Source organism: Lissotriton helveticus, chromosome 3_2, assembly GCF_964261635.1.
Source record: "Lissotriton helveticus chromosome 3_2, aLisHel1.1, whole genome shotgun sequence".
NCBI classification, from domain to species: Eukaryota; Metazoa; Chordata; class Amphibia; order Caudata; family Salamandridae; genus Lissotriton; species Lissotriton helveticus.
The window spans coordinates 215215237-215242835 of record NC_136062.1 but is presented as its reverse complement, the minus strand read 5'-3'; the positions used below and the strand labels follow the sequence as shown (position 1 = coordinate 215242835).

General features: G+C 46.9%; 1 protein-coding gene across 1 annotated transcript in view; it reads left to right on the top strand.

The window, feature by feature from the left end:
- Positions 1-1132: 1132 nt before the first annotated feature.
- SEMA7A (semaphorin 7A (JohnMiltonHagen blood group)) overlaps positions 1133-27599 on the top strand; it is a 203301-nt gene continuing 176834 nt past the window's right edge. The window contains exon 1 of the mRNA XM_078685071.1: positions 1133-1292. Coding sequence (XP_078541197.1) covers positions 1181-1292 — 112 coding nt within the window. The 5' untranslated portion in view covers positions 1133-1180. The remainder of the gene's footprint in view (positions 1293-27599) is intronic.

The window sequence follows — 27599 nt, the reverse complement described above, 5'->3', positions numbered from 1 at the left end:
GTTATCCATAGCTGTCATTTCAAGAGAGAAGGAGTTCCATGTTTGCGAAGCAATCACCGAGGACCTAGTTGCTCCTGGCCTCTTTCTTTTGCATCTATGAACAATCAACAAGTTCAGATTGGCTGGTCTGAGATGACGGTTTGGAATATAAGGCTGAAATCGGGTAGAAATGAAGGCTGGGCGTTTGCTATGAAGAGATTTGAAAATTATAAAGCCTGTATTAAAGACGATTATCTGGGCTTCTGGGTTCCAATGTGGCTTTTCTAATAGTTCTTAAAATCCGGTGTTAATTTGTAAATGAAGGGGTGCCAAGCTCAAAGTTTTCCTCAGAAGCCCAATGTTGGCGCTATTAAATGACAGTATGACAAAAACCACAGCTGCAAGTCTTGATCCCACCTCTTGCCTCTTTAATCCACCAGCAGACAACTGTGCCCCTTTATCTCACTCCTGTAGGGTCATGCTTTCTACCTTTGTTTCGTTCTATTCATCTTTCCCGTCCTCCTTCGTTCCCCCTTACCTCTTCTTAACTCTCTTGCTCCTGGTCTGATTAACTAAAATAAGTGCCCCTTCCTACGTCAGTGCGTGTCGTCCCCACCTGCAACCACCGGTTCAAATTAAGCACTAGCAAAATAATTTCATTTACTAGCTCCTTATCTCAGGACATTATTTTTAAGTGTTGTTCATGAAGGGATACATACCTCAACTTCTGCGAGATATGGTTTAAATATATATTGTCAACCGTAATTAAATTCGTTATTTGATTTGAGAGAATCATCATCAACATCTCATTTCATGCGTGGTAAGAGAGTGATTTCTTTTTGCAGATTCTTTAAAACGTCCCAATGGAACACTCAGATTTCGTCAATCTATCAGTAGGATATACTATTCAAATACACTAAATATCCTACATTTCCTACTATTTCTAGGAAGAGTTGAAAACAAATAATTTTGAACCGTATAAAGTGCCGCCCGAGGGCGCAGCCCGGGGCAAACAAACTAGGAATCGCACTCTCTGTGTAGCTGTAGTGGGCGTAGATAAGAGCATTCCGAACAACAGACCAATGACTGCAGGGGTGTGTGCATTTGACCCTCCCCTACACGTAAGTGTCTTAATTCTCCTCTGACAGTTTTTATTCGCTGTCAGCCTCTGAGCAGCGCGGCTCGAGCTCCGTGAACCGCTATGTTGTTTATACTCGGACTGGAGGTGCTTGCCGCCTGCCTCTTCCTCCTCCCGTCTCCTGCAGCGACCGGCCACTCCAAGACCATACCAAGAATCCAGAACACCACATTCCGTGAGTAGCCACGTCTTGTCTTTAAGGCGCTGTGCCTTTTGTTTAGGGGTGAGTGGTGGCATTTACAATCCAGAGTTCATTGCTGCGTACACCGAGGTCCCGTTGAGTTAGGGTGACCAGGCGTCCCCGTTTTGCCAGGACGGTCCCTGTTTTTAACCAGCTGTCCCAGCAAATTTCAAGAAATTTAGCTCTTGTCCCTGTTTTTAGAGAGGGTCGACTGAAAACGGTGGGTGGTGTTTTTTACGTTTTACAAAGCAGGGATAGTTAGCAGTTGTTTCAAGAAAGCAATTTAATAAACAGGCAAGCTACTGGGCTTAAAAGTTGCATTTTATGTATGTTCTTACTGGCTGTTCTGTAATTCTCTGCTGATGAGCGCTCTCATCACTTGAAGTAAAATTGTAGTCCTTCTTCTGTTTTTGTGAAATGTCCCGGTTTTTGGCTTCAAAATTCTGGTCACCCTACGTTGAGTAGAGCGCTGTTTGATCGGAAATGTGGTGTTTTCATCACAATCGCGCATTTTAAATAAGGGAAAAGGGGTTGAACCGGATTAACTGGCCCGACTGCTACAATTCTGTCAAGCTCCGATGTGACTTCTAGTCCGAGGGTGCCGCGCTTTCAGTCCTGATGGTTTTACACACCTAGGGTCTGGTATTTTAGCCCAAGAAATGCAAATGAGTTGATCTCAGACTACAACTCCCAAGATGCAGTGTTTTCTGACAGGCCAGCCAAAGGCTTGAATATTGCTTTATTCCTCCATCTAGCATGAATGATAAAACTGCATTTGTGTGAGTGGGTGAGCCTGGGACTGTGGTGAGCACTGTATGGACAGTCAGTGTACTACTGTTGCCCTTTACAGAATCTACTCTATGGGCAGAACAGCCCGGCCCCCTGCAGACCCGGCGGTTCTGTCCGCTTCGAAGCAATGAAAAATTCTAGTGCCGAGAGCACGGCTGGGGAGGGAGGGCGGGATGTGCTATCTCGCTGGACAGCTCCGGCTGGGACGCCTTCTTTAGCGGAGGGGTGCTGGGGGGAAGATGGGGAGAGAAAAGATGTGTTTAGGGTGCGGCAGCGCCAAGATAGATACCTTCCAGGTCCAGTGAATACTGTTACAGTAGACTCCATCAAAGCGCTACGATGTCATGCAATTGGCAGAAGGTGCTATACACATTGGGATAACATGTCCAAAAGTCCTTGATCCTTATTGTGGTGACGCAGAATCTAATAGAAACTTTCCCCCCCTAATTTTCAAAGGATGCCCCTTCTGTCCCTAAATAAAAGGTGTTTTTTTTAAATCTCTGACCTGCAGCTGTACATAAAAAGAGTTCGTCTCTTTTGCATGAAGTGGCAGTGACCGTTCTCCCTCCCTCCCCCCCCCCCAGTTCCAGCTGAAGGGCAGAAGCCCTGGTGTTGCCCCAGCACTGAAAAAATGAGGAGATACACTGCCGCCCTTCAGCACCTCTGAAGGGTCCCAGTAGGATAACACAGCCAGTATTTCAAATTGGATGCTGCGCCGAAAAGATGAAAGGCTCAGCGCTATAGCACGTGCAGCAGGCTCTCTTCACACTGAGCTGTCCCTCCATGTGGACTTGTGCCTTAATATTAGACTCGCTGCCTGGTTCATGTGTTGTCGACCTCAGATGGAAACATGTCACAGCAAATTCGAAATCAATCGTGTGGGTTAAATTAGAGCAGTACAGAGCGGGCATTAACCCACCGAGCTTTCTGACAGCACTGCGGGCGTCGTAACATCTGAAACAGTGGAGCCTCCCGATCCTGCGGCCGGCAGCGCAGATAATGGCCGCTCCTCGTGGCCGGATGTGGTAGCAGTGTGAGTAAGGCACACACATGCAAGGATGAGTGCTATAGTATAGAGCCCCTGACGTCTATGATTCAAACAAGGTAGGAAGTGACTCTTGCAAAGTCAGAGGGCACAGATAGCTCAGTGGGTTCATGCTAAGCTAGCAGACGACCCTGGCACTGGTAGGATTTTTATGTTCCGAGTTTTAGTCTTCGATTGTACCAAAACCTGCAACAGTAAACGGTAATCCCAAAGGGAGCATTAGCATAGCAGCCGCGGGCGCTTTTCATTGTTAACAACATCGTCTCCTAAAGTCTGGGAAGGGTGCCTCGAAGCACTTCAAACTGTAATGAACTAGAGCACCAAACCACGCTCGCTTTCAAAGCGAGGTCTGTCGCTAGAAAACTAGTCACCCGGGGACAGCGTGTCCCTCCTTTCTCCTTATTTAGTGCAGACGTCTGTTTGTAATATGCTCACGGTTTCTAGCGCCTGACTCAGCATTTCACCTCTACGAGATTGCCAAAATGAGCACCTTCTGTTGATATTAGTGACGTCTACTGTCTGGCACGCGGCATTTAATTCTCAAGTTGCCAGCGGTATTAGGCTCGAAGGAGGGGTCACCCAGTATACTTCGGGGGAAACAGCGCCGCTTTCATTACTAGCGCCAATATACCTTGGTATTCGTGTGTTTAACAAATACCACTCTATATTCGAGGCGTGCACCACGCTTCGCTTGCCTTATTGCCGCTCTATGCTTCGGGGCTGTAAAGTGCAGCAGTGACTACTGCAAACTCCAGTTTTCCTTCTGGACATGCACATTCTGGCACAATTGTGCCTGGATGATTGCCCAAGGCACCGAGAGGACTCCTTCACCAAGGACGTGTTACTTTTTTCCTAGGCTTTCAGTTAAGAATTTGGTGAACTCTGGGAGCTGTAGTCCTAGTTATTTTCAGTTTTTTTCCCATTTAACTAAACTAAACCATCTCAAAACAAGGACCTGTAATAGAAAAGCCTGGGATTGGAACACATTGTCCTTGGTCGCACAGGGCCTTCTGAAAACATTAAGCTTGACTCAACACTTTTGGTATTCTAAACCTGCTTCAGGGTGCTATGGGGTAAGAGAAGAGAAGGGTGAATTAGCATGAAGTAGGGGACAATAAAAAGTGCTGGGATGAAATGTCCTCGTTGGTGGAGGACACTTTGATGAAAAAAACGCAAATACAATTAGACAAGATTGTCACATTTCGAGTCCAGATGGTGTACTTTCCTTTTTCTTGCATCTAGTGCTCCAAAAGGGAGCAGTTTTACTTAAGTTATTTATTTATTTATTCAAAGTTTTATATAGCGCGAACAAGATCTTTACAGATATCAGAGCGCTTCACAGGGGGGGAGTGGGCAACAGGAGGGTGACTAGACATAATAATTGGGTACAGTATAGTAAACGGTAGCATAATAGGATAACAGTCATGTGCTGATAAGATACCAATAGGCACTCAGATAGAGAGTAAAATAAGGCGGTGCAGAGTCTTTGATCTAGCTACAATAGAGATCATGAGATAACAGTAAACACTCAAATAGACAATAATATAAGACGGTGCAGAGTCTGATCTAGCTACAATAGAGATCATGAGATAACAGTAAACACTCAAATAGACACTAATATAAGACGGTGCAGAGTCTGATCTAGCTACAATAGGGATCATGAGATAACAGTAAACACTCAAATAGACAATAAAATAAGGCGGTGCAGAGACTCTGATCCAACTACAATAGAGATCAGAAGATACCAATAAACACTCAAAATAGACAATACTATAAGACGGTGCAGAGTCTTTGATCAAACTGCAAAGGAGGTCAGGAGGTCATGAATATAAAGTTATTGGACCATTAAGTATCCAACGTTACCGAAACGGTGCAAAGTCTCTGAACAACAACAGTAAGGATCAGGTGAACTTGGCCATAAGGATGGCTTTCACTTCTTTCTTGAAGAGTGCAGTGGAGGAGATAAGCCTCGTTTCAGGAGGGAGTGCATTCCAGATCCTGGGTGCCATTCCTGAGAAGGAGCGTTTGTATGTTTTTTCCTTACGGAATCTGCGAGGTTTCAGGAGCAGAGTTTTTGTACTTCTATTGGATCTCGAGCCTCCTGATATAGACAACTTTTGAGTGAGGTAGTTGGGTGCCTTGTGGTGTATGGCTGAGTGTGTCATAACAGCAATTTTCAGCTGTATTCTAGCTTCAAAGGGAAGCCATTTCAGGGATTTCAAGTCAGGGGTTATGTGAGAGTGTTTCCTTGAGCCAGAAATGAGTCTCGCGGCAGCATTCAAGGAGGCTCTTAGGGGTGCGGTTGTTGCTAGAGGGAGTCCGCTGAGGGCCACAATTCCATAGTCTATGCGGGGGATGACTAGGGCTTGTACAGTAGTTAGGAAATCTTTGGCTGGAAGGAAGGGTTTGAGTTTCCTCAGAGTGTTAAGCTTGGACAACTCCCACATTCATCACAACATACAAACTTTTCATCTTTGAGTTTTCTCACAAACTTTATTTATTCTGCAAACATGGGAATACATCTGGAATACTATTCCGCTAGGCCCAGAAAAACTCTAAGCCTCTGTTCTTGGCATGTAGAGCTGTAGACTCACATGCTTTGCATACTCCTGTCAGCTAGTGTTGGGACCGGATGTTTGCAAGTTGTTTTTCTTCGAAGAAGTCTTTTCCAGTAAATTTAAATTAATACTTGTATAGCGCACTACTCACCCGCAAGGGTCTCAAGGCGCTTGTACGAATACCGCTGTGGAAACCATCCTGGCTTTCCCTGTGAGGTGTCTACTCCTGGGCACCCCCAAGGTGGAGGCCAAGCATCCTTAGCGTTGTGGGGGCCGTTGTGGAGATTAAGCAAGCTATTGCCCCGAGTTGCAGAGTGGGACTCCATGATTGGAATAGGCACCGAGGCGAGAATTATCAGGTCCGTGGAATTTTGAGTCCAAGACCCGCCGAGGCGGGGAATTGAACCCTGGTCCCGGGCTAGAACTCTGCATCAGGGTCTGCCGCTCTAACCATTGAGCCACACTTCTCCACAGTAACAAGGTAAGGTGATTCCTCTATTGAGATAGTGCGCATGGGCATTGACTCCATTGTTAGATTGTTTTCCCGCAAGAGGGTGAGAATTGAGTACGTAGGTGTAGTATAGAGATGTCCATGCATATGTAATATGAATAATAAGAACTGCAACAACCATAGGTGTCCGTGGAGGAGGGAGGGATCATATGAATCTACAGCTCTACATGACAAGAACAGATGCTTACATGGTAAGTAACCTAATCCATTTGAGGCATGTGTATTGTAGATACACATGCCTTGCATGCACTGTATAGCAGTACCCTCCAAAAGCAGCGGCTAATCAGTGGATGTTGCAGTTGTTTGAAAAATTGTTTTTAGCACTGCTTTTCCTACACTGGCTTGTAGGCGTGCTAATACATCCACATGGTGTGGACCATGTCGCTGCCCTACATATGTCAGCTATGGAAATGTAGCCTAAAAAGGCCATAAATGTTCATATTTAGCTGGTAAAATGTGCTCTAGGAGGTATAATTAAAGTTCTTTTAGCTTTAATATAGCACGTTTTGCTACATTTCATAATTCATCTAGAAATACCGGATTTGGAGATAGGATTACCTTTATGAGGTGGAGCAAATGCAAAAAAAAGTTGTTTTGCAAAAATCTTCAGTTCGATCAATGTTGTTTAATAGTGCTCTTTTGACATCAAGTGTGTATAGAGTCCTTTCTGCTACTGAATTAGGTTGAGTGAAGAACACATGTAATTCAACTGATTTATTAATGTGAAATGTAGAAACTACTTTTGGATTTTGGGTTTGTACGACTAACTACTCTGTCTTTATACAGTTGAGAGAAGGGTTCTTCTAAGACTAATGCCTGTAGTTCACCAACACGTCTTAATGACGTAATAGCAACTAGAAATGCAACCTTCCATGAAAGAAATTGTAGTGGACAATTGTGCAATGGCTCAAAAGGTGGGCCCATAAGTCTTGTGAGAACAATGCTCAGGTTCCAGATAGGTGCAGATGGTACCCTGGGTGGTATTATTCTTTTAAGGCCTTCCATAAAAGCCTTAATTACTGGGACTTTAATAAGGATAAATGTTGTCTGTTTTGTAGATATGTATCTACTGCTGCAAGAATTAGTCAAATGGATGTGTAGGTTAATCCAACTTGTTGTAGATGCAAAAGGAAACAAATAATTTTTTTGTAAGTTTTTTCTTCTTTCTTCGTCCTGAAGAGGCCTGAATAGTTCGACCGAAATGCGTCGACCATTGGAAATGAAGGAGTCCCTCTAAGGATTACATTTGTATATAGGATTTGAATGCACACCGTCTAGATTTGTTTGCCTGGGTGTGTATAGACATTGGACTACCTCCTGTATGGACTGCCATAGGCTATTGAATATTGCAGCCATATAAATTGAAAAAATATTACATATGTAAGAAAAAATATATTGTATATTATATTTGTTGTATTTTTTGTTTATTTAATTTAGTGTTAGATACTTTTGAATTGGGGTCTGCTCAAGAGTTTGAAATCAAACCAATGTAGGTTGGTTGAGTTAACACTGCCCAGAAATATAGACTAATTAAAGTTTTCTCTATCATAAAAGTATTTTTTGAATTAGTTCCTACACATCATTTTTTGCTAATACACACTTTATCTTTGCCCAGATGTGGTGGGATTAATAGGGCAACCCCCTAGATTACCTGCAACAGAAATCTGAGTGGACCATAGAAAACAGATACCTGTTTTAATACTCCCAGCAGCAATCAAAGAGGGCCCATGACCAAGGTCCAACCAGGGATGAGCCGGGTCTGGTGGCTCAATGGACTATGCATCCATTGCAGGGGCCTGTGTTCGACCTCATGGTCACAGGTTCAAGTCCTGGCGGGTCCACTCAGCCTTTCATCCATCTGAGGTCGATAAAATCAGTACCATTGAGTTGGGTAACAATGAACATCTGTTATTCAGCGCCAAGAAACCTCTGGGTGAACGTGCACTTTACAAACACACATGTTATGTTATGTGTGATCAACAGACACGCGCTGGGGGCTAACTGCTCGTTTACGGCGACTGGGTCATTTTCAAGGCATGCCTCGTCTCAACCATGCCTGGGAATCAGGCAATTTTTGTGTCAATCAGTGGCCCTGGTTTACACGGTAGGGCTGTGATGACCACGAGGCAGATGCTCAAAGTGGAGTTACAGAAAACCCTGTTTTCCATCTTCCATGTGTTGTTTCGCTTTCATAGATCTTGAGAATCGTTGTTTATATGGGTTTTAACCAGATTTGGATGCATTCTCCTCAGACTTGAATCACTCAGTAGGAATGCAGCAGTGGCAGCCGTGCCTTATTTTGTCTTGCAATGAGTGCGGACATAAAGGTTTAAGGCCAATAGAACCTTTCAGTTTGCTCTTCAGTACTGTAATTCTGTAGTACACAAGCAGTATATGCTACTATCTCAGGTTTGTCACTTATGCCACAGGGGTAGCCCTGCCGTAGCGCTTGGAATCTTTATTTTTTGGATTAAATGAATAAAGTGATCAAATTTGTTTGAGTACTTCTATGACTTAGATCATCCAAACTCATTTAAGGAGTGGCGGCCGCCACATACATAAAGTGTTGGGGTGGGAGGAGAGTGCATGGGGTGGGGGACGAGGGACTTTAATAATAATAAAAATGTTTTAAAAAGTTAAACCTCCCTGCTGCCGCCCCCCCCCCCCCCGCTCCCCGCCATGCCTCGGTGCTGGGTCTTTCTTGTCCCAGCAAATACTGGGACTATGTTAGGACACCCTGTTCAATCCCCGCGCTGATTGGCCTGAGCGGACTGAAAATATGCTCTGCTAAGGTCAGGGAGTCTGTGGGGTATCTCTAACCCGACTGTTCAATACAGCCAGGTTAGAGAAACCTAAGTTTGCATGTGTGTTTTGGTCGGCTTCAGACTGCCGGCCAAACACACCTACTCGCATGGGGGCATGTTATCAACGGCCAGCGATAATTATCGCTGGCCGTGCTTAGTGATAATTTTATTATCGCAGGCTATCTCTGGAATTTATCGCCCTGGTAGTGCGTTATGAACAAGGCGTTACTCTAGGGCAATAAAAATTCCAGAGATAGCGAGGTTATCGCTGTTGTGCAGGGAACATCATTGGTTTTAGCAGACATTAGTTTTTGGAGAAAACAGCAGTTTTCTCTAAAAACTAACGTGTGCTAAAATGCATTCTTTCTTTTTAGGGTTTTGTAGAGCGCGTAGTAACCTTAAGCATCCCAGCGCTGGAACCTAGACAGTCGAGAGGGTGGGTTGCAGGGGAGGTCATAGAGATCAGGGGAAGAGGTGCGTTTTCAGTGATTTTCTGAATAGGAGGTGATTTGATTCCATCCTCAGTTTACGGGGGAGGGTATTCCAAAGGTTCGCCGTGTTCACAGAAAATCGCCGACCCCCAGTGCGGGCTTTTTTCACTCTGTGAACTGTGATGAGGTGTTCGTGGTCCGAGCGGAGTGATCTGGTGGCTTTGTAAGGGGTGATGAAGTTTTTGAGGATAGGGGGGCCTTTATTATGTAAGAATTTATGGGCCAGGCAGAGAGCCTTGAACATGACTCTTTCTCTAACTGGCAGCCAGTGAAGTTGCTTTAAGGTTGGCTTTGCCGATGATCTGGCCGGGGTGTTAGTGAGAAGCCGGGCAGCGGCATTCTGAATTCTCTGTAATTTATTGAAGGTGGCTTCGGGGGCTCCCAGATAGATGGCATTGCTGTAATCCAGCCTAGATAGAATAAGGCCTTGGATAAGCAATTTCCGGGAGATGGGGGGGAGCAGGGGGAGGATTTTCCTGACTGACCTAAGAAGCCCAAAGCAAATGCCTGCAGTTTTTTTTGCCTGGGTATTAACGGACAGGTCCTTCTCAAGCCAGATTCCCAGGCTCTTGACCTCGGTTTTGGGGACAGGGGGTTCACCTAGACAGGAGGGCCAGATGTTAGGGGGAAGGGAGAGCGCTTTTTGTCCAAGAAGCAGGATTTCGGTCTTGGACCCGTTGAGTTTCAACGCTGAGTTGTTCATCCACCCCTGGATTTCAGAGAGGCAGCTGTGGAGGTTGGATGGTTCTTGGTTGGGATGGGAAAGGGTCACCACCAGCTGGGTGTCATCAGCATAATTGATGATTTTCACTCCAAACGGGGTGACCACCTCCTCCAGTGGGGACATGTAGACATTTAATAGCGTCGGGCTTAGCGACGAGCCCTGCGGCACTCCGCACTGGAGGGGAACTGCTGGGGAGTGGATGTCGTTCTCCCAGACCTACGTAAATAATGAGATAAAGTTTAGGGGACAGGTGCACAGCTGTGTTTAACTCTGTTTAGTGTTAAATATTCAAAAGGTAAAGTAGGTGCTCCCGGGTGTCGTCCTCTGCCCTGTGGACGAGTAATGTTCAAAGCAAAAAGTGCTATCAGTTGAGAACTAATAGCATCCCCTAGGGCACACTAATGAATGGCGATTCTTGCCTCCACAGTTTATAAAGAACCAAGGTTGAAAAATATCGTGTTGGACCAAATGTATTTTAATCCATAGTATTAGATATTGAATTGTTTATCCACATTTTATGTAACATGATTTCTCTTGCTCATGTTACATAAAATGTGGATAAACAATTCAATATCTAATACTATGGATTAAAATACATTTGGTCCAACACGATATTTTTCAACCTTGGTTCTTTATAAACTGTGGAGGCAAGAATCGCCATTCATTAGTGTGCCCTAGGGGATGCTATTAGTTCTCAACTGATAGCACTTTTTGCTTTGTTCTCCCAGACCTGGAAGGAGCGGTGGGTAAGGAATGACGCGAGCCATGCCAGGGCGATGCCCTCCACTCCGATGTCTCTGAGACGCTGGATTAAGACCCGGTGGGTGGTTGACAGTGTCGAAGGCCGCACTGAGGTCCAGGAGGATCACTGCCACTGATCCTCCTGTATCCAGAATGCATCTGGTCTCCTCCACTGCCGCCAGGAGGGCGGTGTCCGTGCCCTGACCTGGGCGGAATCCAGTCTGGGAGCTCCTGAGTAAGTTGTTGGACTCTAAGAATAGGGAGAGCTTTTTATTCACTAATTTTTCAGTGATTTTACTAGTCCCAGGGAGGAGGGAAATTGGCCTGTAGTTGGCTAAGTCCTGCGGTTCTAACACCGTTTTTTTAAGGAGAGCCTTAACAACAGCCGCTTTCCAGCTGGGAGGGACCCTTCCCTGAAGTAGTGAGGAATTGATGAGGTCTGTTAACGGCGGGACAATGATGGGGGCCACTTTTTTCAGGAAGCGTATGGGCACCGGATCGCTAGGAGAGCCACTTTTGATTGTGGCGAGCATTGCTGAGACCTCTTCCGTGGTTACCGGACCGAAGGTGTCAAGGTGGGGAGCGGGGGTATCCGGATAAGGGCTGGTGGGAGGGGGAGGTTTAAGACGGTCAGCACCTGTGACACTAGTGTCGATTAGGGGTGGGGAGGCGAGAATTTTCTGAATTTTCTCGTCGAAAATTTTTGCCAGTTTGTTGCATTTGTCCCCCGCGGTGTTAGAATCAAGGGATTTATCTGGGGGGTCCGGGACTTTGAGAAGTTCTTTTACGATAGTAAAAGTTTCCCTGGCGGAACAGGAGGAGTTTTTTATTCTTTCCTCATAGAATAGACTTTTGGTGTTACGAAGCGCGAATTTGTAAGTTCTTATGGATGCCCGGAAGGCGGCTTTCTTGCCTGCGAGTTTGTCCTTCCTCCATGCGCGTTCAGTCCTTTTACATTCCTTCCGTAGGGCGTTAAGTTCAGGGGTGTACCAGGGGGATGGGTTTACTCTCTTGGCTCGTTTAAGGGTACTAGTTATGGGTAGTAGGCTGTCCAATGATTGGGTGAGCCAGGAATTAAACTCAGTATCAGCGGTTGCGGGGTCAAGGGCAGGGGGAGGGGGAGATTCCCTGAGCTTAGAGGCCCATTCTTCAGGCACAAGTTTGTGCCAGCGTCTGTTGATGACCCGTGTTTTGGGCAGTTGGGGTGGCGGGACCTCGAGATGCCAATCTATAGGGATCAGGAAGTGGTCTGTCCAAGGGAGAGGGAGGGGGGTGCGGGTTTTGGAGTCATGGATGTTGGTGAAGATGGGGTCCAGAAGGTGGCCTTTGTCGTGGGTAGCCTGTAAATTCATTAATCGTAGGCCGACGGAGGTGAGATCCAACAGCAGTTCGGCTGCCGTTATGTCCTTGGGATCTAAAAAGTGGAGATTGAGGTCTCCTAGGAGTAAGAAATTCGAGGATGTCGTTGCCATAAGGGTGACAGCCTTGTAAATATCGTGATGTGAACATCAGCAATATTTGCAAGGTTGTCCATCGAGGGTACGCCCAGTGATGCCCACTTTGCATCTCATTAGAGATGCAAAGGGAGGTGTTGGGAAAAAGGGTGCTAACATGCGATTATGCATGTTAGCACCCACTTGTAAATAGGGTGATAGTTTTGTCTCCGCTTTTTTGGCTTTTTAAGCCAAAAAAGCAAAAAAAGCAGAGATAAAGCCTTTGTAAATATGCCCCCTAGAGAGTGCACATAACACACCTACACCCCCCTTCCATGCCCTGGCCCTATTCTTCCCTGCACACTGGCTGAACCAGCTGCTTAAAAATAAAACGCCAATGAAATATTGTTTCATTTTTATTGCCGCTGGCTTTTAGCCAGTGGCGCGACACTCCTCCGCCATTGTGGAGGAGCCCTGCATTTAAGATGGTTCATTTGCTTGGTAACGTCTGCAAAGATGTGAGGGCAGGATTTCTTTTCACTCATATTGTGCAACGCGCTAAGTGCACGGTTGATATGGACAGTATAAGCACGTGCTTGCTTGTGATGGCTCCGTGATATTGATAAGCAGACTTTTTGTAAAAGTGATCCAAGACTGACATTTAATGCGTCGATCTTGCTTTTAATTGTGTTTGTATAGTTTGTTTGCCTTTTTAGGCCATTAACGAATTCATCCTGTTCATCCCAGGCTATGAGTGCCTTGGGACGTTTAGTGAACTACTCCTAAACCTATCTCAAAGGTCATGCGTCCTGTTTGGCTTAAGTAGGATCTACCTCATTTCATTTCACTGAACACTTTTTATTAGCTCAGCATGTTATACTTGTAGGGATGTTGAAAAGTAGGTGCGATGGATTTTCAGTCCCTAAACTGTGGTGCTAAAAATGATTTTGTTCAGGTTTGAAAACATTTTCTGCATTCATCCAGAGAGGACCTATAGCACACAATTTAACAGCGCACAGCGAGAATTGTGGCCTGCTGGTCGCCCCACACCACGTCCTTTAGAAATGTTCTATTTCTCTGGTTTGTGAAGGGGTTAGGAAATATTGCCATAGTGCAGCCAGTGAGTTGGTCTCTAAGCTGACCGGGCTAACCGAGGTGGATGTCACTACTGAGAAGCAACAGCATGCCTCAGCTCTGGGAACACAGGGTCGAAGGTAGCATTTGTGAACGTAGCGATTCTTAGATCAAGCCACTGGTCAGTTGACAAGTTCATCCGCTCATCATTAAACTACGTAGATTTCTACTCCTCATCAGACAATTTGATGCCACACAATGCCATTCCAATCATTGCCACTCCACTCCACACAATGCCACTCTATGGCAAACAGTGCCACTCCACTCCACACAATGCCACTCCACCCAGTCCCACTCTGTGTCACTCCATGGCAAACTGTGCCACCCCACTCCACACAATGTCACTGCACTCAATGCCACACCACTTAATTGTTATTGTATTTATATTGTGCTTACTACCACTGATGAGACATTGAAGCGTTTTGAGGCATGCCACTCTACTCGATACCATTCCACTCAATGACACTCCACTTCACATCACAAAATGGTACTACACTCAACTCATTTCCATTCCACTCCACTCAATGCCACTCCACATGGCGTTACTCCACACCACACATTTTCACTGTACTCTACTCCACACAATGCCACCACGCACCATATAATGTCACTTCCAGCCTCACAGTGCCACTCTGCTCCACACAATGCCACTTCACTCCACACCACCCCATGCCACTATATGCCATATAGTGCCATGCCACACAATGCCACTCCACTCAAACAAACCTATAGCTGTCACATAAGCGAGACCTATTGACTTGTTTTATGTTTTGAGATTGCACCCAGGAGACTGACAAGCACCCGACCCTTAGAACTTGAGATTGATTCTCAATCTGACTGGATGTTGGATCCGTTTGCCATTTATCAAGAGACCCTTATGCCTTGAGATTGATTCTGTACCATAACCAGATGTTGAATCCACTTGCCATTAATCAAGAAATTCACATTGCATATATGATTCCAACCTGACGGTGGATCCTTGCTCAAATAGTATTGATTCATCCTAAGGCCGTCCATTTTTGCTTCCCTTGTCCTTATGAAGACCTGCTGTGACGCACAAACCGCGCTGGCATCTGGGTCGAAACATTGACGTGCCTGAGACAATCTTGACCCTATTTCCTCAGCTCTTGGTCAAAAGGAAATTCAAACTTTCAGTGTTTCAGAGATTCATGCAATTAGGAATAGATGTCGTTTAAAAATGATTGTTTTTTAAAGCACTCTATCACTGTATATAACATCTTCACAATCAGCACTTCCATTGCACTGTGTCACTTCAGACCTGCGCCAATTATTTTTTGTATTGTCTGCGACAGCCTTGTATTGTCATTCACATACCAGAACATGAAAAAAAAATAACAAAAAGATATATTTTTCTATTTCTTTCCCCATTCTTTTTTAATGTAATACTTGATTTGTTCATGACTTTGGTGTGATTCTTTGTTTTCTTGTCATTCGTTGTGAATGGGAAAAATGTTTGCATAAGCCATTCTGTATACATATATAGATAGGTTTGTATTGAATAAATACGAAAGCAATTTGGTTCCCGACAGAAACACTTTACTTCTATAACTTCACACCCAGGTTCTGAGGGACACTGGGTCACCCCATTATACCAGATACCCACTAGAACTGCGGCACTTTCTTCCACAAGATGCTGTCAATCCTCATCTCAAGCCAGCCCCTCCCCTGACCTATTGGCTTTGCTAATGCTTGCTTTATGTCTTGTGATCTCATGCTCTAGAACTGCAGCACTTTCCTCCACAAGATGCTGCCACTCCTCATCTCAGGCCCCTTAGGCTGTCCCATTCATACCCACACCAGGGTTGACTAATGTCCCCTACACAGGCCAACGTGAAGTAGTTATTGGGTTTCGCCTGCCGAAAGGCTGCGCTCTGCGCAGGTTTTCAGCGCAGGTGAAATCCTTTGTTGACTATAAGGAGTTCGGGAACGTCCCCCGGCTCTCATTGGCTAGCTCCATAAATGGAGGCTAGCCATTGAGTGCCGGATCTGTCCGTCAAGGCCGGACCAGATTCGGGGGCGTTCCCGAGATTTTTTCCCTGGGCGGAGTTACGTTTTTTCCGTTCCCTCCCCTTTCACTGAAAGTGATTTCAGATGCGCTGACCATTCCCGCCCCCTCTGCTGCTGTCCTGCCTTGTGTCCCTCCTCCCGCCGTCCCCCCTCCCCCCTCCTCGCTGTCCTGTTATGGCCCGATCGAGTGGCCACCTCGATTGTTAACTAACTGAAGAGCCGGTGCCCACCCGGCATTGCCCCGTGTTCTCACCGCTGCGGCCCGGGGGCCTGAAAGTGATCAGAAGCTGAAGCGAGAGAAACGAAGGGGCCGCGACCTGATTGGTCCTCTGTTGACAGGAGGCGCGCTCTGATTGGCCGTTTGCAGTAGGCCTGTCCCGAGAGCCGCGCTCTGATTCGATGCCTTGCCCGCAGAAGCTGGGCGTGTATGGAGGCTCGACGCAGGAGCCGCGACCGGATTGGGCCGCAGCAGTGGAGCCGCCCCAGCGAGGATCCGGAAGCCGAGTCAGCCGTTCGACCCCGTCCTCGCCGAGGGAATCTCCGAAGTGCCGGGTAATCACCGCCGGGTCCGGGGAGAAGAGGAGGAAGAGTGATGGCAGCTGGACTGCAGGGCCCCCGTGAGCGGAGGGAGCCCTGCGGCGAGAGGAGCGGCCTTCAGAAGCGAGCGGAGGGGGCGCGAAGCACATTGCCGGTGCCTGCCCCCCCCCGTGAGGCTCCCCGACTGGAGGGAGAGCCCCGAGTGAAGAGAGAGCCGCCGGCCGGTGAGTGAGCCGACGAAAGGGAGGGGCGCCGGGACACATTGCCGGTGTCCGCCCCTCCCCCGCAGTAGCGCGAGCTCGCGTTCCTTGGGTGTGTGAAGCCACGAGGGCTTCAAGGGCGGCCCCGGTTGGCAGTGGGTCGCCCCAACGTGCACAGAGCCCGGAGAGGCTCCCCGCCCCATTTTTTTGTATTTAGAGCCCTGAGAGGCTCTGGGGGGCATTTGGTGAAGTAAATGGAGAGTCAGGGCGGCCCCGGATGACAGTGGGTCGCCCCAACGCTGAAGAGAGCCTGTTGAGGCTCAGAGGGGCCATTTTTCAGGACGTCGAGCCCCAGAGGGGGGCTCCAACGACCCCATATTTATAGCTGGTGAATGCTTTTCCCTCGCAGCTGAGGTAAGGGGAAAAATGCTTTTATATATATGTATGTTGTGTACGTGCTGGCAGTTTTAAGTGTGTTTATGTGAGAGGGTAAATGAGTAGGCAGAGTGTGTGTTTGTATATGTATAAATATGTATGTGTAAGTGAAGGTCAAGTGGAATGTAAAGGCACTTCCGCTACCCCAGGCATTTTGGTGAATTGACCTTGGAGCCGCATCTTAAGCGGACTGCAGGCCACAGGGACTAGGGTGACGCAAGCAATGCTGGAGAGCGGTCAGCAACCCGGAGAGTGACGTCAGCAGAACGCAATCCACCCAACGAGTCCCCATCATGGGGTGTGCCCTTACTTGACCCATCAGGCGTAGGTAAACGTGCGAGTGTGTGCTCTGAGACCCCTGTGTATGGTGAGGTGAGCTGGGCGCCTCGCGTCCTTTTGACCTTTCTTCTTTCTTACTCCTGACCTCTTTCATCCCTTCCCTTTTATTTCTGCCCTCTCTCTTGCTCTCCCACTCTTTTCTGCCCTCCCACTACTTCTTACACTTTCTCATTCCTACACTACCTCTGTATCCTGTCCTCTCCTCTTTGCATATTCCCTCTCAACATGCGCTATCACTGCACACAGCCTCTCTACACACGGCCTCTCTGCACATGCCTCTCTCCATATGATCTCTCTGCACAGGTCCATGTGTAGAGAGGGCAAGCGAAGAGAAGGGACTGCAAAAAAAAAAGGTAATGGCAATGTAAATGACAATGCCATTTACTTATCTGTTTTAGAAACAAAAACATAAATACAAATTTTGGCATATACAATGCCAATAACTCTAACTTTTCCAAAGGCGAAACCATTGCATTGTAAATGCTTGTTTAATACTGTGACACCAGAACCATGGGGAGGGCAATGTGACTGAGCAACTGCTGCTGCGTGTAACGAGGGGGCGTGGGAAATGTGTCAGAGCGAGATAAGCAAGGGTGCACGACAGACCAACGGAGCGCCTCGGTGGCACGCACAGATAATGCTCTTTCTTTAGTTACTGTACAGAAGACTCCTTGCCTGGTGCACTCCCACCACCTTCCTTCTAGCCACCCTTACACAACCATACAGATCAACCCCTGGGCTAGAAACCCTCCCACGTCAACCTAAATGATGATTCTTTTGTATCTGGACAGGGATTGGGTCTGTATTACCAGAACCTCTTCTTCACTGCCCCTCTCCCATCCTGTCCACCTCCAACGACTTGCAAACAATCGACCGTCACCCTGACCTCTCCTCGCTCATCATTAGAACCTCTGGCCACTTGCCAACTAGTGATTATGGCTAGCACGCCATTACGCGAAACAGGTGTCGGCTACGATAATGTGATAATGAGAAACCACAGTACCTAGCACTCAGCCGAGACTTACTTTCATTTTTCTGAGAATTTTCCACCTCATGTTTCATAGGGCCTTGTATTCAGCGAATTACAGTTCCGAACATTTTGCACTCATTACAGGCGTAAGTAGAGACGCCATCTCAGAAATGTTGGACTCCAGAATTAACAAAGGCGATGCCATGGTACCATCAGTGGTGTGGCGTTGCCTGGGTGTTATGGCCCTAATCCAAGCAAGGAACATGCCACCCCTGGACCTCTGTGTCACAGCACCTGCTGCAGGAATGATAACTTCTTATGGGTCTCCAACTTCCCTAGTCTGTGTCTTACTTTCTCATCTCCCTACTCCCACCCCCTCTCACATCAATTTCCTCCCTTACACGTCTCTCTCTCTCTCTCTCTCTCTTCCTTATCCCTCCTTTCCTCCCCCTTCCCGTCTTTCTCTTTCTGTACAGTCCTTACCTCCTCACACTCTGTCATGTTTCCCCTCATCCTCTTTCCCATCCTTCACCCTCATCTCATTTCGTTCTTCCATTCCCTCCTCCATCTTTTGCACTGCCTCTGCACTCTGCTTCCCGCCTCTCCAAGGAGTGACCCCCAAACCAGGCCCAGACAAGCTCTGTGTTTGTACATTTCTGAAAGGCCCCCTCTAACAGGGCTGCAGCTGGTGCAGAGCTGACTGGGCCGCCCTCTGGGCCCCCGTCCCATGCATCACTGGTAGTTACGCCAGGAAACCAGCGCGGGCAGAGATGGCGACAGGTGCCAGGCGAGACCCAGACACCCCGGCTGTAATGACCAGACCAGCTCACACCGCTCTCCCGTTCCGCTACACACCAGTGAGAGTCAGCGATGGAAGCTGGCGAGAAGACCGGCTTCTCAGGAGACTGATTATCTTTCAGCAGAGAATTCCCTCCCTGCTGAATTCCTGCCGGCCGTTCCCAGCAAGGGCTGTCAGTGCCAGAACAGAGGTTGGCGAGGTCAGACTGGTACCCATACCCCCTGTGCCCGGTAGCTGGCACAGCGAGGTCCATTTTCTGTTTTCTTACTCCCCGTTGCACGGACAATTAATTATCGCCAATGCCGCATGAGTGTGGGGTTGGAGAGCAGAGCCCCCGCAGCCCTCGGACACAGCGTGCCCAGGGGCTAACCTCACTGTGCCCGGCTGCTGCTGCTTCCAGTGACCACCCCCGGTTTATTCACAGCATTCCTCCGGAGGGGGCGTTAGGAAGAGGTAACTCAGCTGCCTTTGCGGCCTGAAAGAGAGGCCAGGCAAGGCCTAAGCATGAACATTTGTTGAGGGACAGGTGCAGCTCCGGGTCTGGCCCAAGACCCAAGAAGTCTCCACATCATTCCGCGTAGACACCCTGGAGGGAAGTTGCCGTTCCTACATTTGTTTCCGCCCAGCACTGGCTGAGGCAAGAGTGGGTGTCTCAACGTTTGCATTGCAAGCCCCAGAGCAAGCAAATGCAGGCTTCGGATCTTACAGGAAGCTCTCTGACTGCCTAGAAGTGTCCCTGGCTGCTGATGAGTACCCCAAACATGCAGGAGACCCTTTAACCATGAGCCCCCTGCCCCCCACTGCATACAAGTATTTCTCGTTGCGGCAATGGCTCCCTGAAGCCTGAAAGTACAAGAGTGAACAGCCTATTGTACATTTGAAGCTCAAACGCAGCCTTTACAATATATCACTGCAGAAGGAGGTGTACAATGTATTATTCATATGTAAAACAAACACTGCAGTACATTTACTGGCCTGCGGATGTAAATCAGTGATTGGTTTAGACGCTGAATCTATTAAGAAAATAATCTATTCATTTATAAACATTGAATTATTTGCATAATATGAAATTATCGGGAAATGTACATACCTTATGCGCTGTGCTAGCGCTTTTGTGGGGCACACTGTCGCCCTTAAGGGCAGCTTGGCACCAGAGAAATGTCATTGCAACCTCCGAGTCAGAGACTAAATAAAGGCGTGGCCCAGAGCCGCAAAAAGATGCGTCTTTATGCCGCAGGGGAGGCAGGTGACTGTGCATCAAAGGAGGCGGTGAGCAGGGATTCCGCGCATTTTAACTTAGAGTGGCCAGATGTATGACATTACCACGCACGCCTTTACAACGCTGTTTTTACAACGCATGCCTTTACAACGCATAGTGCTTTGGGGCGCTGGATAGTGAATAGTTTAATTTACTATTCCAACTCCAGTCCCCGTGGATAATAGGGAAGGTGTTGGATAGTAAATTAAACCTATTCCCTATCCTAGAGGGCCCCCCAGCGCAATGCGTTGTAATGGTTTGCGTTGTAAAAGTTGCGTCATAAAGGCACTGCGTGGTAAAATTTGCGTTGTAAAGGATGTTTCCCAGAGTGGCCCCATCTTGACAACAGCGGATCACTTAGTACGAGTGGAAGAAGATCTATGCAGGTGAGACCCGTTTTAGTGGGAAAAACCAGTATCCAGTGAAGGGACTGAGGCCCTGTTTGTAGAGAGATGAGTATGGGAGAACTGAAGAGGGCTCGAACCGGCAACATCTGAAAGCAATAGAAGCAGAGGCGAGACCCAGGAAGGCAGAGTTGCAGGATCCAGGCAGAAAAGAAAGACTGCCCGGACCACCGCTTGTTGCGCCGCTTGTGGGCGCAATGGAGGGATTCTGCGGAGAATACAGTGAAAAGAGGAGACAACATTCTGCTGGTCTGAGAGGAGAGATCCAGATTCTGTCAGTGGGACAGCAGCCCTCTGGCATCATTAAAGGACCACGTGGAAGGGCCCTTGCAGCTGTAAGAAACTTGGCTTTATCTATGGTGACTTTGAGAGAATTGTAATGCAGACACTTAAAGGCCTCGAATAGGCAAGAGGAGAATTTAGCCAAAGAAATGGCTGCTGGTGAGCCCAGCCACATCAGGAACTATCACCAGCATCCCTGGTGAACCCAAAGGCCAGACCAGGGGCTGAAGCCTGCTGGGTCCAAGGTGTGGGGATAATGACATCCACCTGCCTTTAATCAGGGAACACTTGTGTAGTGTTTGGTCAGAAGGTGAAGTGGTCTCGCTTTGTGGAGAAGGGGGAAGAACATTTTCGATTCAGTGACCTCTGAAGGGCCCAATGACATCTGTGGAAGGAACCTTCTGCTCCCCAGAAGGCAGATGGCGGGATTGAATGGAGAGCAGCTGGGATGAGAACACCCGGGACAAGGAGAGGCAGACAGGGAATGCACAGCAGAACCTGCAGCGTGGTGGGTGCACATCCTGGGCACAGACAAGCTTGCCTTTGGCACGACTTCCATGGAGCTGGCGCTGACTCAAAGATGCAGCAAAAGGAGTGACCTGGCAACTTCTAGGGCACTCGTTCCCAAAGTGTCATGGCTCCAGGAAATATTGTATAAGGAATATTTGTACTCCTCTCTAATACTCCGAAATGATTCTGGTGGCCTCAGCATAACTTCTGATGGGTGCTTGCCCATCCATTGTAGTTCACTCTGAAAGCATCTCAGCTGTTTCCTCTTATGTAGCTTCCTTACATAGCACTGTTTGCTGTCCTATAGGCGCCTCAAAGCTCTAAAGGAATGCAGTAGAGATGGAAAGAAGGGCTAGAAAAGATTAAAGAGAGTAATAAAGACCAAGCATGTAGATGGAGAGTTTTGTGCGAAAAGCTCCCCACTCTGTAGTCAGACCTTTCATGCTGCCTCTTTTAGATCAATACATTAACATATGGAACCAGGACTGCAGAAGGGATTTGGGAGAGGTAGTGAGGGCCACTAGGTACTCACTAATGAACATTTGTATGAATTGCACAAGTTATGTGCATTGCTGCCTGCAGGGGGTCTAAAGCCACTTCAGTAGACGTAGGAAAGTTCAGTACAAGGACTGTGGTAGGCAACCTCTGCACCCCTTGTGCTATTTCTAGTTTAAAATATTTTATAGCAGTTCCGTTTGGTCTGTGGTCACGGCGCAGCGCTATTTAAAGTGCCTTGTTCTGTCACTTGGCAGCAGGCCTGCTCCGTGGTTGCAATTTACCGGAGGAGGTTCAATGCATCTGCAATTCTTCTGGGGGGAGTTGGAGGGAGGGATGAAGCGGGGAATGATAACATCAGCACATTGATGCATTAGGTTAAAGTTCGCTGAATGTTGCTGCATTGCTAACCTGCAGGTGAATTTTTTGCCAAGCCAACATCTTCCTTACCCAATCAGGTTCTAGCTAGGGTTATTAGTATGGGTGTGTGAAATTTGTGTTATTAGCTTTTGTCAGATTTTCCAGAAAATTATATGAAATTAGGGATAACATGCAGTGACCCAAAATGCAAATCGGTCATTTAGCACTATAGTTTAGCATGACTTACGGCCTTGTATCAATTATTGAGAGAAGCAGAAAGACCTTGTGACTCCTGGAGGCTGCGGGGAGGAGGGGACTGATGGAAGATGCCACCTCGTCCTGTCACTGGCTGACCTTCTCAAAGGTCAGCCAATAATAGGAGGACCTTCCCTAAGTTGTCACAGAGTGGGTTGGAGTCAATGGGAGTTGCTGTGACGAGGCATCACTGATGGACCGCCAGCACTGAGCACTACACCGCTTAAAACTGAGATGCTCAGGTCCGAGGCTATTGGTGACGCCCCCTTCATCATGAAGGGACGGCTCGCTCAAAACTTGTATGATCTGACAGGGCCACGCCCTCAAGGCTGTGAAATATTTAGCCTGACAAAGCTTGGCTCAGTCTGGCTCATTTAGATCGCCTGACTGCCTGACCCGAGTATGATGAGTCTCTGTCAGACAGGCCTTTGCTCAGCCTTACAGACAATCATCATGCTTGAAACAGGGAGGAGGCATGGCCCCTCCGCCCTTAATGACGGGCCACGCCAGCAAAAGAGGGATATGTGTGTTTAAACAACACAACGCTGACGTTTCAGAAAACAAAACACTTGGGCTCAAAGATTGAGAAAACCGAGGCAGTGAAAGGGTTAAGAAAATAGTATTTAGCATAATAATAACACAAGGAACCTGATACCTATATTGGATTCTGAAGAGGTGGGATGTGCCAAGTGCTCCTAGAAATGCCAGATATACTTTAGAGAGCTATTCAAGTGTAATCATTCACCCAGTGCAGGGCGCTGGGCGGGGCCGCGGGGCGTCAGGAGTGACCACAGCTGCACAGTGACTCCTGCTGCCGATACTAATGCGGTGGTTTGTGGGGGTTGAGTGGTGATTGTGGCGTCATCGCTGGTGCTGGAAGAAGCGATGGGGGGAGGCGGGGGAGGTGGGCGCAGTGGAAAGAATAGTTTCTTATAAATTCCATCGGGGCGTGTCACTTGTGAAACAAGAATATTTCTTTCTCTCAGACCAGGACTCGGCCTCGTCATACGAAGAGCTCAGTCGACCTTTTTATTTAAATATCAGTACTTTAGAAGAGGAAGTCTGTTTTTCCTCTCAGACAGTCACTGCGTAATATGTGGAATGAATATTTCACTAAGAACGGGAAGGAGCGCGAGCCTGTGTCAGCCTCAGCTGTTCGTGTTCCTCCCAGTGGAGTAACGAAACTTGTCATTACCGATACCCCCCGCCCTCCACCCCCGTTCCCTTCCCGCAGCTACTGATGTCATATAAGGTGGAATTATAGAGCACTGCTTGTCACCCACAAGGGTATCCAGGCGCTGGATGCACATGTTGCCGGGTTTAGAGACCTTCATAATAAGCAACAGATGCATATCTGCAGTATTCTTCCTTTGTGACAAGGATAATATCAATACAACTTATATAATATGAATTAGTCGTCGAAAAACTGTTGTTTAAGGTAATTTTATATCTGAATCATGCTCCCCGCAAAAAGCTGAAAGACACAACACTCCAGTTTTACATTTCCATTTGCATAGCACGCTAATACCATTAGTTTCTATGCGTCTGCAGTGGAATTTCTCTTCTTGGGAATTCAACCCTGTGTTACCCAAAGATCTGGGAGTTTAACCTCGCTTGGTAGTCGTATGGCAATATGATTTTGTCATGGACTAGAACAGGGGTCTCCAACCTTTTCTGTAGTGAGAGCTAATTCTGCTCAAGGAAAGTCCTGCCGAGCTACTAGCATATTTTATCACTGTAAAATGCTGATGATATGTAGTACCATTACACTATGACCACCCTAAGAAAGATTTTTCAGGAGTCACCCCCAAACATTCCAGATGAAGGTATAAGCAGAATGCTAGGAAAACTTTTATCAATTTTGACTGCGTATAATCAAGTAAAATTCAAATAATCACATGCTGTGGGCCACAAAGGGTACTACCACAGCAGTAAGTCTCCCCAACTCAAATTGAATTATCATTTAGCTAACAACTTTAAATGTGTTTTAGAATTGTAATAATTTGTTTTATTAGCATATTAGTTTTTAAAAATACACATATATTTCTATCAAAACCACTTTCCAGCAATCAAACTCAATTTTCCAAAAGAAAAACCTTTTCAGAAAAAAGCATACGTTTTTTCTTTAAATCAGTTTTCATTGTTAGAATATACAGTCCCTAAACATAAGCTTTTCGATTTCATTGAGTACCGCCATGTAAAAATGCCAGGGATGGACAAATTCTGCTTCAAATACACAGGAATTGGAATCATAGGCCATGCTTGCTCACCATAACACTATTAATGCATCTGTTATGCTAATAATGCCCACCATTAAACCGGGGCTACCTATGTGCCACAGCTGGATGCCCAACATATATCAGTTAAGGAAATTATTATGGGAGAAGCGGTTGACACTCTGTCAGGAATGGCTAAAAGCCAGCCAGTCATGCTCTTAATACGTCAGTGATGGCAGCAAGTATGTTATTACTAGATTTGTATGCCCAAAATAGTCAAGGATGTAATATTATGGCAATGCACAATTATACCATGAACAAGCACAATTGTGTCAGAGATAATACTCTTATGATGGGGACCAGCATACATATTTGGCAGCCCTTCACACTAGGAGTAGCTTTAAGGAACCAACACTGTTTATTAGGGAAGGACACAATGTCACACAGCCACACAAAAATGAATATGATGCTTCTAATTTTCTCTGCCCTGGATGCATCCTCTCTTTCCTCAGCTCTTTGGTTGATCATGCTCCCAACTAACACATTTTCACTCTAGTTCTTGCAGACACACACTTTGGTGGGTTAGTCCTGGTTACTGCTCCCACTATTCTTTGATGTCACACACGGTGTGACTGATAGAGCAGGCCATATAACATGGGCAATCTCCTTCTTAGGTAGATTTAAAGTGGATAAAGATGGTTCATGTGACAGACCCATAGGCCAACACCATAGCCTACACATGCTTCACCACCCTCCGCATACTTCGCAAGACCTCTATATGGATCCTTTCCGAATCCAGGAAGACCGTCACCCATGCACTCATCACCAGCAGGCTGGACTACTGGAATGCCCTCTATGCCGGAATCAACAAATCTCTCCTCCACAAACTCCAGACCGTCCAGAACGCCGCAGCCAGACTCGTCCTCAACACCCCATGACAATACCACATCACCCAGCACCTATGGCACCTCCACTGGCTCCCCCTCGAAAAAAGAGTGACCTTCAAGCTGCTCACACATCTACAAAGCCCTCCACAACACCATACCCCATTACCTCAATGAAAGAATCTTCTTCTACGTTTCCAAGAGAAACCCCCAGCTCTGCTATCCAGGCCTTGGCCGAAATCACCCGCATCCACAGAGCCAGAACAGGAGGCAGATCCTTCTCCTACATCGCAGCCAAGACCTGGAACAAACTGCCCCTCAGCATCAGACGAAGCCCCACACTGAAAGCATTCAGGAAGAGCCTCAAGACCTGGCTTTTCGAATGAACGGAGCTGCCCAAATGCCCCCCGCTCCTCCAGCGCTTTGAGACCCTCACGGGTGAGTAGTGCACTCTATAAATCCCTGATTGATTGATTGATTGATAGGCCTACTGAGTGTGTGTTTGAGTGTTATCAAGAGGTCCGGCCATTGGTTTGGCTGTCTGTAACTCTTACGGGTAATGAAACGATCAGTGCTGCCTTCTTTAATATACACAGAATCCCTGAGGTCAGATTGGTTTGGCTTCACCTCTGAGAGCTACTTTGAGGGTGCTGGTGAGCTACCAGTAGCTCCCGAGCTACTGGTTGGAGACGCCTGGGCTAGAAGAATGGGTGACCAGATTTTCCGAACAACAAACCGGGACAGCTATTGACATAGAAATAGGACTAAAGGTTGACACTGCCCTGACCAGTGGCAACATTTAGTCCTATGTCAATGTCTAGGAGTTTTCTGCTATATAAATGCAAAGATTTTTCCCTTCTCTATCCCTCCACTATTCTTCTCAATCTAAATAACTGACTGACATACCCACCACTCAAATTACTTTAATATTTTCACTATACTAATTCACCACTAATCCATTCTGGGTTTCAAAGTGGCGTGCTACTCGCCGAAAAAGCGCTTCAACACCCCATCAAGGGTAGCAAGCGCTGTATAAATGCACACCTTTTTCCCTCTTCTATATCTCCATTAGCCTTCTCAATCCAAATAACTGACTAACCTATCCACCACTCAAATTGCTTTCATATTTTCACTATACTAATTCACCACTAATCCTTTATGGGTTCTAGATTAGCGTGCTACTCACCGAGAAAGTGCTTCAACTCCTCGTCAGGGGTAGTAAGCACTATATAAATGCAATTACAAATCAATACAATACAATATGTGTATATATATATATATATATATATATATATATAGATATATATATATATATCTATATATGTATATATATATATATGTGTGTGTGTGTGGTGTGTGCTATATATATGCATATAATATGTGGATAGCCATATGGAACACACCCCATCATGGCCAAGAAACTCTTTAATTTTTATGTTAGAGAAACACTCTCCTCCCCCCCTCTCCCCCCCCCCACACACACTATGCCACTGGCAACAAGTGTCAGGATGCCGGAACAGTCATCGAGAAACCGGGATGACCTGGTAAATCCAGATAGTCTGGTCACCCTAGCTAGATGAAGCCTTGTACATGTGCATCCTAGATAATTTGGCATGTAGTTGGAACAGGTTGCTATGTCCAACACCGGGCAGTGGTTGTGGGAGATTTGAAGACAGAAGAGAAGTAGAAGCAGAGCAATGACTAAACATGATTGCGCTGAGAGCGTCAGACGAAGAGGGAAGTGGTACAGAGGGACATGGTTATGAAAAGACATGCAACCTCATGCCACTTGCGCAGTGAACATTTCACTTGTTTCTGCCATTTATGTGCAGCTGGGCAGCCTGACGGGCACTGCCCTGGTGGGGAAATGCCTCATTTCATACGAAGGGTACAGAATTTTGTTTTGGTTTGATAACCACATCCTACTTGCCACTCACAAAGAACACAGCTCGGTGACTAGAGCAAGAAGTTTGCCCCTACAGGTGAATGGGCCATTCTGACACCCACCTTGGCCTAACACTTTCCACATGCAAGGGCAAACTCGTGCCACCTTGCTGAGGACAACATCGCATTGTGCCAAGCCTGAACCTAGACTTGGC